The 15,210-nt window shown below is 31.6% G+C and overlaps 2 protein-coding genes across 3 annotated transcripts; one reads left to right on the forward strand and one right to left on the reverse strand.

Annotated features, from left to right (window-relative positions):
* The first annotated feature begins 1,724 nt into the window (after nucleotides 1-1,724).
* On the forward strand, nucleotides 1,725-3,146 carry LOC107427798 (probable pre-mRNA-splicing factor ATP-dependent RNA helicase DEAH2). The gene has a single exon (XM_016038192.3). The coding sequence runs from the start codon at nucleotides 1,725-1,727 to the stop codon at nucleotides 3,144-3,146; it is 1,422 nt and encodes a 473-aa protein (XP_015893678.3).
* A 6,198-nt stretch (nucleotides 3,147-9,344) lies between these two features.
* On the reverse strand, nucleotides 9,345-13,602 carry LOC112492972 (uncharacterized). Of its 2 annotated transcripts, XM_060820235.1 has the most exons (4): nucleotides 13,484-13,602; nucleotides 13,345-13,392; nucleotides 12,712-12,771; nucleotides 9,345-11,025 (listed from the first exon to the last, which is right to left on the reverse strand). In XM_060820235.1, the coding sequence occupies exon 4, from the start codon at nucleotides 11,014-11,016 to the stop codon at nucleotides 9,934-9,936; it is 1,083 nt and encodes a 360-aa protein (XP_060676218.1). In that variant the 5' UTR covers nucleotides 11,017-11,025; nucleotides 12,712-12,771; nucleotides 13,345-13,392; nucleotides 13,484-13,602; the 3' UTR covers nucleotides 9,345-9,933. The 2 variants fall into 2 exon arrangements, with proteins under 2 accessions (XP_060676218.1, XP_060676219.1); XM_060820236.1 differs by lacking the exon at nucleotides 12,712-12,771.
* Between the last annotated feature and the right edge of the window lie 1,608 nt (nucleotides 13,603-15,210).

Here is a 15,210-nt window from a genome sequence, read left to right on the forward strand (position 1 = left end):
TGATTATCGTGGAAGAACGATACCACTTTTCCATTGAGAGGATGAAAATTATATGAATTTTATCTCCTCGAGAAAGAGGTAGCTGGTCGAGTTATACTTATCATGTGAACTTGATATTTTAACCTAGCTATGTCTAGTCAAAGCAACCATAAAAAGATAATCTAGGTTTATAACAAACAAAATGCAAAGAAAAACACCTTGCATAACAAACACATAATATTGCTGTGAAAGAAGGAAAGCAGAGCAACAAACAGAGACCCTGAATATCAAAGTGCATGATTTGCATTACATGTCTATAAAATTTTTCAAAGATTTGGAAAATTCCTCGGCAGCATCCTCACATTCTATTCTTTGCATTACTGCGTACAATGTAGTATCAGCTTCATATAAAATCTTATTCTGATTATGCTAAATGGCTTCAAAATGCTCTCCTCTTAATATCAGTACAGATACTAATACTATGTAAAATCTGCCAAACTTGCATGGCTTAAAGCATGATAACCCCTAATATATGTATGCTACAGGGACAAAAAGTACAGATACTAATACTATGTAAAATCTGCCAAACCTGCATGGCTTAAAGCATGATAATCCCTAATATATGTATGCTACAGGGACAAAAAGGTTCCACTAACAGCATATTATGAAAATCGAATAAAAGATATTAAAATAATCAATGTTATTCCAAAGTATTGTTGACCACATAATTTTGGTTGGACTCCGCCCGTACGGTTTTAAAAGGCCTCTCAAGGCGTCCTCACTGGCACACTGATCTGGGTATGATCTGGTGTTTTGATTCCAACTGTAACAGCTCAGTTCACCTGCATGAGATATTTTCTGCTTTGGACCCCGCCCGCACGGTTTTAAAAGGCCTCTCAAGGGAAAGGTATCCACACACTCTTATAAGGCATACTTCGTTCCCCTTTCCAACCGATGTGGGATCTCTCATATGGTATAAATATCTTCTGTAGTACTGTCAATGGTCCAATACATAATTTGATCAATACCGAGAATAATATTGATCAATGGTCCAATAACTAACTTGATCTATCAGTGAGCAAAGCGTGGTACATAGTCAATAATTCTTAACAAATGTTTATATATAACAATCTAATTTCTTTTGCCTAATAAATTCTATACTTGTATCTAATATCATATCATATTTTATATTGGTTTTATAATTCAGGCTTAATGGAATTTTTTTTCCTTTTTCTTTTTTGGTTGATAAATGAAGTAGTCCACTTTACTTTTTTGGATAAATAAATAACTTACTTTCCTAACACCAACAATATGCAACTTTCCTAAATCAATAGTTTTATAATAATTAAAAAACCTCAATTATCCGATTGTTTTTTTTTTTTTCCTAGTTTCAGTCGTAAAGAAATATTATTCCTGCTCAAATTTTAAAATGTGCTAGATGAGTCCAAATGAAATTGAATAAAAACGAAATTCTTGGGAAACAAGGAAATTAATTTCAACCATAACAGTCTAGGAAATTATATTTTATTGCTTGTAAAAGAGTCCTAATTCTATTAGAAAATTATAATTGAAGCAAAAAATAAATGAAATTATATTGTAGCCCCTAATTATATAATACTATTCATATACGTGTGTGTATATATGTATATATTGTAGATGTCCCTAATAGCTAGTGTTTACACAGCAGAAATATCCCTCATCTCTATCTTCCAAAGTTCTAGATAAGAATAAAATCGCGAATCGCAATGGAGAGCAGCAGGATGAAGAATTTGGCGGTTTGGCAGAAGAAGGAGGAGTTTTTGGAGGCTTTGAGAGCCAATCAGACGGTAATTGTTGTTGGTGATAGTTATAGTGGTAAAACAACTCAGATTCCTCAATTTGTTTTAGAGGAGGAGGCGGTTGATCTTGCCGATGATGATGATGGTAGCAAAGGCATGATTGCATGCACGCTGCCTCGTAAATTGGCTGCAATCTCAGCTTCTCAATGCGTTGCGGAAGAGATGGGTGTAAACATTGGAGAAGAGGTTGGTTATAGTGTTCCTTTGGAAGAAGACTGCATCAGTTGCAAGACTGTTATAAAGTATCTAACTGATAGCATGCTTGTAAGAGAAGCAATGGCGGCGGCCAGTGATCGATTGCTGGAACGCTACAGAGTTATAATTGTTGATGGAGCTCATGAAAGAAGTTTGGCCACAGATATTCTACTTGCTTTTCTAAAACAAGTGGTGTTGAAAAACAGACCCCAACCGAAGCTGGTTGTGATGGGTGCTCCTACAATTCTTGAAGCCCATGGAAAGTTTGAGAATTACTTCCAAGGTGCACCACTCGTCAAGCTTCCTCAGGCTATGCTTCATCCTGTTGAACTTTTTTACACACTAGAACTCGAAAAAGATTACTTGGAAGCCGCCATTCAGGCAGTTGTCAAGATGCATATGAGTGAACCAGCAGGAGATATTCTTGTTTTTCTCTCCAAAGAGGAAGAGATAGAAAAGGCATGTCACGAAATCAAAAGAGAAATTGATAATTACAATAATAATAATGATAATAATCGCCAAGCCCAAGCACAAGATGTTGTTGGTCCTGGCGCTGCTAATGTACTTCCTCTGTATTCTCCAGATACAATGCTAATGCACCACCAAAACGATCCTGAAAGGAAAAGGAAAATTGTGTTATCAACACATACTGCAGCGGAGTATTTACTGACCATGATTGATGATGGAATTGTGTATGTTTTAGACACTGGCTTCGCAAAACGTAGAGTCTATGACCCTTGGCTTGGCCACGATGCCATATTGGCAGTTCCTACAACTCAAGCAAGCGCAGACTGGAGAACGAGGTGTGCTGGGAGAACTCGACCGGGAAAATGCTTTAGGTTGTACCCTGAGAGGAGTTTTCATATTGCTTTTCTTCCTCATACCAAACCAGAAATACTGGAATCCACCGATTTGGTAAATACTGTGTTAACTTTGAAGAAGCTGGGGATTGAAGATTTGCTCCGTTTTGATTTTATGGATCGGCCAAATCCCGAGACATTGATGAGAGCACTGGAGAGGTTGAATCACTTGGGAGCACTGGATGACCATGGCAACTTGACAGAGGTAGGGGAGTCTATGAGCGAGTCTACAGCCATCATTGATTGGCTTCATTTACTAGCATTAGCTCCGTGACAAACAGCTATATATATGTATATGGCTGACCATCAGCATCCCTTCTATTTTTCTTTTTCATTAATTATGTCCATTTTTTGATCTGTGAATATTTATTTTGGTGTGCTCTAAACAATGTATAAATTATCTGCTGGACATCCATTATTTATAGAATTTGGAATTGTGTATTGCAACAATGTTTATATAATATTGATCCAAATATGTCCATATGCCTCCAAAATAAGACATAAGTTATATTATTTTGTTTGAAGCATAGAATAGAGTTTTTGAAAGGAGTAGATTAAGTAACGGAATAGGGATGGATTTACTATTATTGAGCTGACCATTAGATTAAGGAGTTAATTTTGAATGAGGAAGTGGATGGTTTAGGAGAGGAGAAGGCTAGAAGAGGCTTTAATTTTATTGCTTTATACCTAAGTGCTGAAAGAGCCAATGAACCTTTAAGGCACTAGTCAAACTTTATCCAACTTCCATGGTACTTCTTGAACTTCTAGTTCTTGTAGTGAAATCTTAATCTTTTTCTTCAAGCCTAATAAAATAATGTCTTCATCAGTGTTTGTCATATATATATTAGAAAAAACTTCATTAATAAGTAGGAGAATAAACATAATATTTGATAGTAGGAAAAAGCCAACTTCGTCCTTGTTCTATCCAAGATTCAAATTCATTTAAAGTAACAGAACATTGAGCTAACTCGTGAGCTACTCGGTTTGTGTCTTTAGGAGAGAGTAGTTGAATCTACCAAGGGAGAAAATTAAAGAATAGTTAAATCTACCAAGGGATAACAGTAAGTGTTTAATACCTTCAACAAGGAAGCAAACCAGTCCTAGTTGTTCTTTATCCTCCAATAACAGGTTGATGGCTTCTTAAGGGTCACTAATATTCTCTCCCCATAAAACGGATCCTTTCATTACTCTCTTTGAAAGGTCCTAATAAGATGCAGATCGAATTAGTAGGATGTTCAAAATTTCTAACAAGCTCTGCAAACATAATTACAAAGAGTAATAACTCATTGATACGGCGCCACCAATTTCCTCAACAAGCACCGCTATTTGCATTTGGATCATCCTCTTGCGGCCCCGGCTTTCTTCGCCACATAATTCTTTGATCATCTTTGATGAGAATTTGAGATTAGAACATTGCATTACTAATAATCAACCAATCAAAGGCTCACTATGGGGTAATATCCTGAGATTTGGGTACTTTGGGACTGGGATCCATGTCTTGCCTACCATAGTAGTATATGGAGAGGAAATAGATGGCACGGTTCCATTCTTTCTTGTTGAAGAAGAAGGTGGGTATGCTACAACATGCATCTTTGCTATCCATGGCTATATCTTCCCAGAAAAATTGTAGAGTTTGAGGAAATATTCTTGGACTATATATAGTTTCAAAAGTAACAATCAAAATACACTCATGAATTTGATTGAGAGCTAGAAAATGTGAGGAATGTGATGAACGTGAAAGAATGATGCCACTTTTCCATTGAGAGCATGCATGAAAGTTTTATTAGATATTTTATATGGACTAGCCATAATCATATAACGTTTGTTTGTACCAGTAATGGGACTAATATGTTTATTGACTTTTTCAGTAAAGCTTTATAAGCACGCACTTAATATTTTAGTTTGCTTATTGGACTAAAAGACCTATTATCTCTAAAAATCCATTTGACATATTCCCTATTTTTAATATTATATTATTATTATATTCACTATATATATTATTATTTTTATTTTATTTATTAATTATTTTGTATATATATAAATAAATAAATTGGGAATAAGTTATCAGTAAGAATAATACGATATATAAAATTGCGATTAGGGTTTTGACGAATCTACGATGTCTATTAAGTGAAATTTGAAGGAGAAATGTTAGAAAGAAGTGTGTCCATTAAATATCTGTTTCTATCACCTTGTTTTCTGTTTTGCAGATTAAAAAATTTATTTTATTCATGATTCAATAACTGCGTTTAAAAAATTAGTAATTTAATTAAATGTAGTTCTATAATTGTGCATAGATCTTAGTGCTGCAATTGATATATATTTAATTGCTAATGTTATGATAGCACTAACAAATTCTAGGAATTTTATCTCCTCGAGAAAGAGGTAGTTGTTCGAGTTATACTTATCATGTGAACTTATATTTTAATATACTTGTGTATAGTCAGAGAGCAGCCATAAAAAGATAATCTAGGTTTATAACAAACAAAATGCAAAGAAAAACACCTTGCAAAAAAACACATAATATTGCTGCGAAAGAAGGAAAGCAGAGCAAGAAACAGAGACCTTGAAGATCAAAGTTCATGATTTGCATCACATATCTATAAAAGTTATGAAAGATTTGGAAAATTCCTCAGCAGCATCCTCGCATTCTGTTCTCTGCATTACTTTTACAATGTAGTGTCAGCTTCATATGAAATCCTATTCTGGTTCTACTAAATGGCTCCAATATGCTCTTCCTTTTAATATCAATAAAGATATTAATACTATGTAAGATCTGCCAAACCTGCATGGCTCAAAGCATGATAACCCCTAATATATGTATGCTACAGGGAGAAAAAGGTTTCACTAACAGCATATTATGAAAAGAGAATAAAAGATATTAAAATTATCATGTTATTCCAAAGTATTGTCGACCATATAATTTTGTTTGAACATGAATTGGTACAACTATTGGTTTTATATAAGGTAATAACCATTACTTTACAGCTAGATATGAATATGAGAATCAAAATGTAGTAAGTAATAATGGTTATGGGCACTACATGCTAAATTATTGGCCTTTTTAATACTCATTGCATAATTCTCAGAATATTAAAGTATTTGAAAGTGGGTACATATGTATACCTTCACATTTTCAAGCAGTATCAAGGGTGTCTATGTAGATTTCCTTGGAGCATTCAATCAAACACATTGCACACCAAATCCACTGAACTGCTTTTAGAGCCCCCTGTTATACTTTCTGAATACAAAAAGGAAGCACACGTGTTGGGAGGACTCAAACATATTATGGATATCTTCTTTATTATTGTCAATGGTCCAATCCCTAACTGATCAATACTGATAATACTATTACTGATCAAGATTGAGCAATATATGATTCTATCAGAATTTATTTTGAAAGCTCATCCTTCTATCAGTGAGCAAAGCATGGTACTTAGCCAATAATTCTTAACAAATGTTTATATATAACAATCTAATGTTTTTTTACTAATAAAGTTAATACTTGTATCTAATATCATATTATATTATATTAAATTGGTGTTAATAATTCAGTCTTAATGGATTTTTTTTTTATATTTTTTTTGGGTTGCTAAATGAAGTTCAAAATTTAATCAAAAACAAGGTTTCTAAAATTTTGCATAAAAATAGTATACAGTAAAATTGAAATCCAATACCCCATTCATATAGATTATGAACGTGTGTACAGCTTTGATATTAATTGTTAGTGCTTTACGAAATAAATCAATTAACAACTTTAATCATATAGATTAATTACCAACAATTTAGCACTATATTTTCATGATCTACACACATGCACTATACTATAAGATGTGAGAGAGAGAGAGAGAGAGAGAGAGAGAGAGAGAGAGAGAGAGAGAGAGAGAGAGTTGAATCTTTATAAATATTAATTTTACAAAATAGAAAACATGAACACAAGAATAGTGCCTAATAAACACACTCTCGCACTATTATGCCTCAAGCCATAATCTCTCCATATTGTATGTATTGTGTACCTTCACTGATAAGTTAATCCCAATTTTATATATATATACATTATATAACGATATAGTAATATAATAATGATAAAAAAAAGAATAATCCAATTGAGCTTTTAAATTACAGGGGTGTGAGTTCAAAGGCTTTACTGCTAAAGTCAATAAATAAGCCAATTTTATTATTAGCATAAATAAATTGTAAGTGAATCATATAATTATAACTAGTCCAAATAAAATATTTAATAAAATGTATTTCAAAAAATGGAAGGAGGATGGATTTGAAATGGAAGGGGGATGGATTTAATATTATTGAGCAGAGCGAAGTATAGAAGAGGCTTTATAATCAAGGGCTAAAAGAGCCTATGGTTGAAGGTGATCGTAGTGTTGCTTACTTTCACATTTTCTTTAAAGCCTATAACAATACCGATATTTTATTCATTGTAGTTATTGTTTGGTTTACACTACCTTTATATGATTGATCTATAAATACTAATATCAAATTTCACACAATGTGGTATCTTGCGCTTTGAATTATATATAGATTTAACCAATTTATATAGTTGTATCTTCAAATTTATAAGAAATTATGAAAACCAAAAAAGATTTAAGAAAAACATTGATCAGCAAATTAGAATGTAGGATAGACCAACCTAACAGATTCAATGGAGTTTAATTTAATGTCAGACGCGCAGTGTGGCTTATGATAAATTCAGTTGCAAGAAACGTGGGATTGGTCTCCAACTAAACTATCCAACAAGCATAGTTTTCTCTTTTTTCTTTTTCCCTTTTTTTTTTTTTTGTTTTTTTGGGAAATACATAGTATAATGTATTTCCCCCCAAAAAAAAAAATAGTAAAGTGTATTAATTAACATCAGATTAGTTTTATTCGAATATATACATCCTTTATATTTATTTTTATTTGTTAATAACGTTAATACTGTACTGTTTGTGGCAGAAGTCCAAAGACTCAATTATTTTGTTTGCATTTCGTCTTTGGAGGAAGGTGCATGATAGTTGAAGTGGCTAGATTTAAGCATGCGCACAAGGTGTTCAATAATAATATTATGTAGGATTGTATTTACAAGGGACTTATCCATCATTTGTTGAATGAGAATCATTTATAACCATCATATCGTGTGAATTCAATAATTATGAATGAGTATGGCCTATCATGTAATGTCCAACTTCACTCATACTAATATTCCTATATACATATATAATGAGCTAATTATAAAATATTAGTTCCAAAACACATAATTCATATAAACCCTATAAAAAAATACTTGTTCAATAGCTCAAGCTATTTTAAATACTTTGCATAATGCAACCGTAAAATAAAACAAAATAAAATATATCCAATGAATAATAAAATAAAAAACACTTGTGGAGAAGTCCTGAATATATAAATTTTATTGTCCCTGGCCTAGTGTACAACTACAGGTATTATTTGACTGATAAAATTCTAATTTTTGGAACATATTTTATATAGTCGGTCTCCATCACGCATCGCAATCTTACAGTTTATGAACTTCTATAATTGATTTCTAATAGCCCCCAATATTAATATCAAGAAAAAAAAAATTCTAATTGATTTCTAATATCTCTGATAAGCCTTGCAGTTGCAGTACAGATTCTCTCTACATATCCTATTCCAAGCCGGAATTATTACAAGAGCATTTTTAATAGTTTGGTTTATTATCGGATTTTTTTGGTCATATCTACTATAAATTGACAGCCACTTACGAGAGAAATAAAAAATAAAAAAACAATGGGTTTGTTTAAGTATTTTATGAAGTTCTTATACCAATATATATATATATATATATACATATCTAATAATCATAAATATTTTTTTTATGTATATTGTCATTAAAAAATAATTTTATAATTGACTGCATTTTTTCCACCTAAATTTAATCAGTATTTATTTTTATGCTATGGTACCATGTATATGACAATTTACATTTAACATTAAAGACACTCAATTTGCTTAGTTCTTTCCCTTATATCTTTGCTCTTTAATATATATATATGTTGTATTAATCTAAAACGCAAATTGCATTAGATTATTTTTAATAATTACTTCATTTAGGTAGTTGATTTGATATACGATTTTATTTGATAGATTTTTTATTGGGTTTGGTTACATACCTCTATCAATCAAACCAAGACAGATAATTATGCATTGATCTATAATCAATATTTCCTAAAATGCAATATGGAACTTTTTTTTTTTTTTTTCAACCTCCTCATATGCAACTTTCCTAATACAAATAATAACAACAATATTTCTTTTTCTTTTTCTTTTTCTTTTTCTTTTTCTTTTTTATGAGAAAAGTGACAACAATTCAAGAAATAGGTATTAATAGTATATCAGTTTATATATTCTCAGAAATAATTAAAATTTTATGGTACTTCAAAAATAATTGAAAATTTATGGTACTCCTAAAATTGAAGGAAAATTCAACCCAAAATGCAATATTTATATAGGAAGTTGATCGAAAATAAAACTGTACAGTTATCTATAAAACCTATTGGTAAAGTTTTTGTTTTAGCATTTGCTCCAAAGTCCAAACTAAAGAATATAACAACAAAATACTAGAGTTGACTTATAACAACAAAACAGATAGGATAATAAGAGGAGATCAGAGTCAAAAGCAATGAAGAACATGCTAGAACAAGCCAACCACCTACTGAGCTGCTGTATTGCATGTCTCTGGAGTAAACCAAACCCCTTTAATCCCTCCAACCTCCTCTTCTCTGCTGGCACCTTCACGAACAAAAGGCTGGTGATTTCCGATTCTGATTTTTTCATTGAAAATCACCTTTGGTATATCATCTCCATCCTGTGTCATCACATGGGTGCCGCATGTTGTCATTGTGACACTGTTGTTCCTCTGTCCTAGCGCTTGTTTCACCTTGTTTACTTCACCAAAGGTTCTGTGGCAAGGGAGATACCCAACTGCATGATCAGGAGTTGTAATCTCTCTCGAGGATGGATGATCTGTGTATGTATAGAATCTTATTACTTTCCTTTCAAAGCAATAACTCATCACGTTAATTTCATTGAAGAAATACAGCACCTCCTCTGAAAAAAAACCCTCCACAAGGTTTATCCAAAAAACCAAGTCTCCTCATGAAAAAAGCAATAGGAACTTCAAATCTGACTCTGCTCCATTCAGAAGAGCCACATTCAAGAATGTACAACTCCCCCTCATTACCGCCTATTTCTTGAAAAACTGCGACTTTCCAATGTTGAGATGTTGGGTAAGAAGAAAATACAGCAATTGCTTCTCCATTAATCACACTTGGATATGGAAATCTCTTTATGTCTATCCTAGTGCGAGATAAAGATGCAAAGAAAAACATCGAGCCTGATCCTTCTTTAAACATCAGCAGCCATCCTTGGCTAGATGCAAGGCAGATTGGTTCTTCTAACTCTGGCAAATGCTGTTGGTATAATTTCCCATTTGCAGTCAGGAAAGTGCATGGGTTTTCATTGTATATCAGAAACCAGCAATCTGAAAGCTTTCCAATGAATCTGTCCGAAGCATGCCAGAAAGATTTGCAAGCACCTCGAAAATTGAATACCTCCTTAAGCCCCAGCCGACCTGCTACATTTGCTAAAGCTTCCAGAGGAGCATCGGACAAAGGAGACAGTTTATGCAGCAGCACGTTTTTGCTCTCTTCAGCTGCACCCTCCTCATCAATCAGCCTCCTCCTCTTCGACTGCCTTTCATTACTCTCATCTTTGCTCTCTTCAGCTGCAAGCTTCTCCTCCTCCTCCTCATTATCTCTCATCAGCTTCTCCAACTGCCCTTCAGCATCTAAGTGCGTTACCAAAACCATTTGCAACCTGTCTCTTCTTTCCATCTCACTTTCTCCAAAAAGTGTAATAGGCAATCTAAGCTGACGAAGATAAGCCCGGACAGCCATGTCAGTGGTAGAAAAAGTCATTGGCAGTTTTTGCACAGCAGGATTTGGTACAACAGAAGGAACAACCGGAGGCGGGACTAGTGGTGAAATAAGAGGTAGAAGTGGTTGCTGAAGTGTAGTATTTACAGTGGACGCTGTTGGTTCAACATCAGGAATTGCATCAGATGATTCCATTGGACTTGATGAAGGGTCTTCCTCTTTGACTTCCATGATGTATACCTGACCAAGAGAAAACTCAGAAAATAAAGCCATACAAAGAATACAAACATGAGATGAGAAAATGAAGCAGGAAGAGTTTGTAAGAATACAAAACAAGCATATATCTGGTTTATAAACTGAACAGCATTATATGGAAGCAAAAAATATTGAATTTTAAAACACTAACCGAAAAACCCTGGGTAAAATGACTAAAAAGCAAAAGCAAAAAAATCCATACTCCACAAGGGGAACTAAATTGCTAATGTCCTTAACTTGCTTTACTAGCTTATATATATATATATATATATATGCCCTAGGTGATCTCTCTATGGCTTCAGTAAATAACCATTGTAAAGGTAATACCATTTTCTATTCCCAAATAAATGTATCTTTTATGTTAAATTCATTTAGCTTTAAAAAATGGAAGTCCTTTGAGGAATAATCAAAGCATCCAATAACATCTGTTAGGTACGAGTAATCCAGTCTAAACAGCAAAACAGCAGCAAAAACACCCAAATGCCTTTTGCTTGTTAGAGAAATAATATCAACCTTGGCAGGCAACAAAATCAAAATACGAACCCCCACTCCAATACAAACATCACGACTATATACACATGGAAAACATCTTGACCAAGAACATAGAGATTGATGATAACTTGATTCTCATATATGAAAGAAGCCAAGTTTTAAAATTGTTCCATTTAGACAAACAAAGATATATCAAAAGTAGGCAATAGCAAGCTATATTTGCATGCATACATGGTAAACATATTCTACTATACATTTTCTTCCTTAAAAAAATCCATAATCCTCACGAAAAAAATACAATAATTACAAGAATTTTCCCTAGGCGATCTCTCTATGGCTTGCATATGCTAGGTAAGAACAACCAGTTACCTAGTAGCTTGTCAGAGCATGAAACAAGAGATCTAAATTTAAATAATTAACGTAGAATATAGTGAACATGTATATATTAGTTACAACTAATTAATTATATAAAAAAAAAACAAAATTCATGAATAAAATAAGAATTTCATTAATTAAAAATTACAAAGAACAAGCTGATAACACAATCCCTTCATAACAAAAAGGAAGTGTATGAAACAGGAGATCTAAATTTAAATAATTAACATAAAATACAGTCAACATGTATATATTAGCTACAATGAAATAATTATTTTTTCTTTTTTTCTCCATGAATAAAGCAAGAATTTCATTAACCAACAATTACAAAGAACAAGCTGATAACACACTCCCTTCATAACGAAAAGAGAGAATAAAACAAAAAATATTACCTTTACTAAGATTATCCTTCAAACTCCATTTATATAGCAAACAACTTAATCATTTCAATCATTTTCAAATTTTGGTTTAATTCAACTTACAGTTAGTTTAATATCTATTCTTATTTCTTTTAAAACAAATCTAAGTCTGAGGTTAGTTTATATTCAGTTTATTGAACTTCACAAACTTAAGTCTGAAAATTAATTAGTAGGCTCAATCATACATCGAAACATAACAAACAAACAAAATAATTAAATAAAAAAAGTCAATTATGCAGTGACTCCATACTCCCAAAGTTCAAAACATCTTAGGTCCACACTCCCAAACTTTAAAACATCTTATTAAGCATAGTCCACACTCCCATACTTCCAAACAGCTCAGCATACTTTATGAAATTGGAGAAAGTTGAGCAGAAAAGGTTACCAGACACCAAAAGAACACCACTCTTTTAATTGGACACCCAAACTTTTCACCAATTGGAACCTGAGAAATGTTATGGAAACCAATGTACATTGAATAACATAATTCCCTGTTTGAATCCTAAGGATATATATATATATATATATGTACATATAAATACATAGGAGTTTATCATTAGAGCTGTAGGAACTAAAAACCTCTTTTGTTACTCCACATTGTCTTATTTACAATTTCATTTTGGATTATACAAAGAACTAAGCACTAAGCAGCAACTTTCATATCATTGGCACCATTTATTTATTATTTCTCCATTCCCAATATTATATTCCTCTCTCTCCCAATATTCCCCATTAACTATATATTGATGGAACCCATTCATTACAAAAAAGCAACATCTCAAATGGAAATAAATTTAAGGGAAATTTCACAAAAAGAGTTAAACAGCAACATAAATATCATCTGGGATGGAACCAGTTATTTATTATTTTTGCATGCCTCATATTATATTCCCCGCTCTCTCTAGCCCCAATATTCCCCATTAAATATGTACCGATGGAAGCCATTATTATTACAGTATGAAAATAAAACAATAGAATAAGAATGTACTGAAAATAAAACAATAGAATAAGAATGTACCTCGCTCTCTCTCTCTCTTCCTGATATCCTTGTTTTTTGTTTCTGAATCTGCAAGATAGGCATCTAACAACTAAATCTACAAAACTCAAACAAAAACACAAGAAAACTTACTTTATTACACTAATCAACCAATACCCACCAAGAATAAACCAGCTTGGAATGGAGGAGCTTAGAGAGAAAGTTGAAATGGGCGTCTCTCTCGGTCGAAGCCGGTCAAAAATTACCCTGATAAATCTGATACTCTTAGGACAACAAAATAAAAATGTTTATTTATTACCTACAAATCCCAATGCATCAAATTATGTGGCAATATATTATTGGTTTATTATTAATGCAATTTAAAAATAGATAAATGAAGTAATAAAATTTCATATCTAATCAATTAAAAACTATTACATTCTTTATTTTATTTTTAGCTAAATATTGTCACTTTGGAAAAAAAAAAAAAAATATATATATATATATATATATATTTTTTTTATTTGATTTATTGTTTAATAAATAAATATCATTTCTCTGCCAAGAGAAGCACCAAACGGAACCTTACTAAAACGAACCGTCTAGTACGCGCTATGGGTCACATAAATTGGCGGGAACATTTCAAAAAACATTTTTGTCTTTTATAAAACCTTCTACTAAAATTGTTTTTGTGTTCAAACAAAAGAAAAATTATATATAGAATAACTGTAAGCTGTTAATAATGCATGCATAATTATAAGCAATTAATTAAATATTTTTATACTATAATGTGTAAAAAAAACATGTATGTATACTTTACAATTTCATAATAAAATATTTTTATTTTTATTTTTATTTATTGGGAAATTTAAAAAATATTTTATTTAAGAAATTTCTTCTATTTTCTCTTTTTAAGGGGAAAAAGAAACTAATATTGCATTTTATTCATTCTCTTAATAAAGCTTTCTTTAACCATTTATTTATAAAATTAGAATTAAAAATAAAAGATATAAATTAAATATTTAAATTGCTATCCTTCTGTAATTTAAAAAAAAAAAAAAGTCGTATCAAATTGAATTTTCCAACAGAACTTACACTTACGGCTTTAATGATAATTAAGACATGTTTCAACATTTGATTCGGCATAATTAGCCTCTTTTTTTTCTTTTTCTTTTTTTTTTTTTAAATTTTTGAAACTTTTAATTACTAACTATTGATAAATTCCTTTTTTGTCACATGTTTTTGTCGCTGAATACCACATACTCTCAAGTAAAAAAAAACAAAGAATACCAAATACTCGTGATGCCATTTTTTTTTTTTCGATTTTGACAAAAAATTTTAATCGGTTCTAGGCTTGATTAGACCTTGCGCTAAATATTCCTTGTTAATTTATCCCAAAAAATTCAAAATTTGGTTAGTTGTTTTGTAGGTGAATATGCACAATTTTTAATTGTCACAAACAAATTAAATTAACTAAATAAACAAAGGTTTCTAATTTATTGCTACCAAATGATTTATGTATATTTAACCGGATTTCTATCAAACTGACTTAATGATTTTACCATTATAATTTTTTCATTTTATTTTGTATATCTTAAAGAGCTGAGATTAAAAAAAATTATCTCTAACCATCTTAACTTCTTATAGAATTTACTTTGTCCAAATGGGATTTTAGACTCTATTTGGTATAGCTTATCCTTTCGTTTCTGCTTTTTTCATAAATGCCTTATGAGAAAATTAAATTTCACTAGTCTTGGTTAAAAGTGCTTTGGACCTCCAAAAACACTTCCTAAAAATTAATTAAATATTCTCAAAAGTAATTTTAAACTTTTAAAAGCCATTTTTGACTTTTTAGAAACTATGTCAAACAGGTTGTATATCATTAAAGTAATATTTAATCAATAATTA

This window comes from Ziziphus jujuba, chromosome 9 (genome assembly GCF_031755915.1).
Source record: "Ziziphus jujuba cultivar Dongzao chromosome 9, ASM3175591v1".
NCBI lineage: Eukaryota > Viridiplantae > Streptophyta > Magnoliopsida > Rosales > Rhamnaceae > Ziziphus > Ziziphus jujuba.

What these genes read in the sequence shown, in the direction of transcription:
- LOC107427798 (XM_016038192.3), top strand. Translation starts at nt 1,725, where the DNA reads ATGGAGAGCAGCAGGATGAAGAATTTGGCGGTTTGGCAGAAGAAGGAG.
- LOC112492972 (XM_060820236.1), bottom strand. Translation starts at nt 11,016, where the DNA reads ATGGAAGTCAAAGAGGAAGACCCTTCATCAAGTCCAATGGAATCATCT.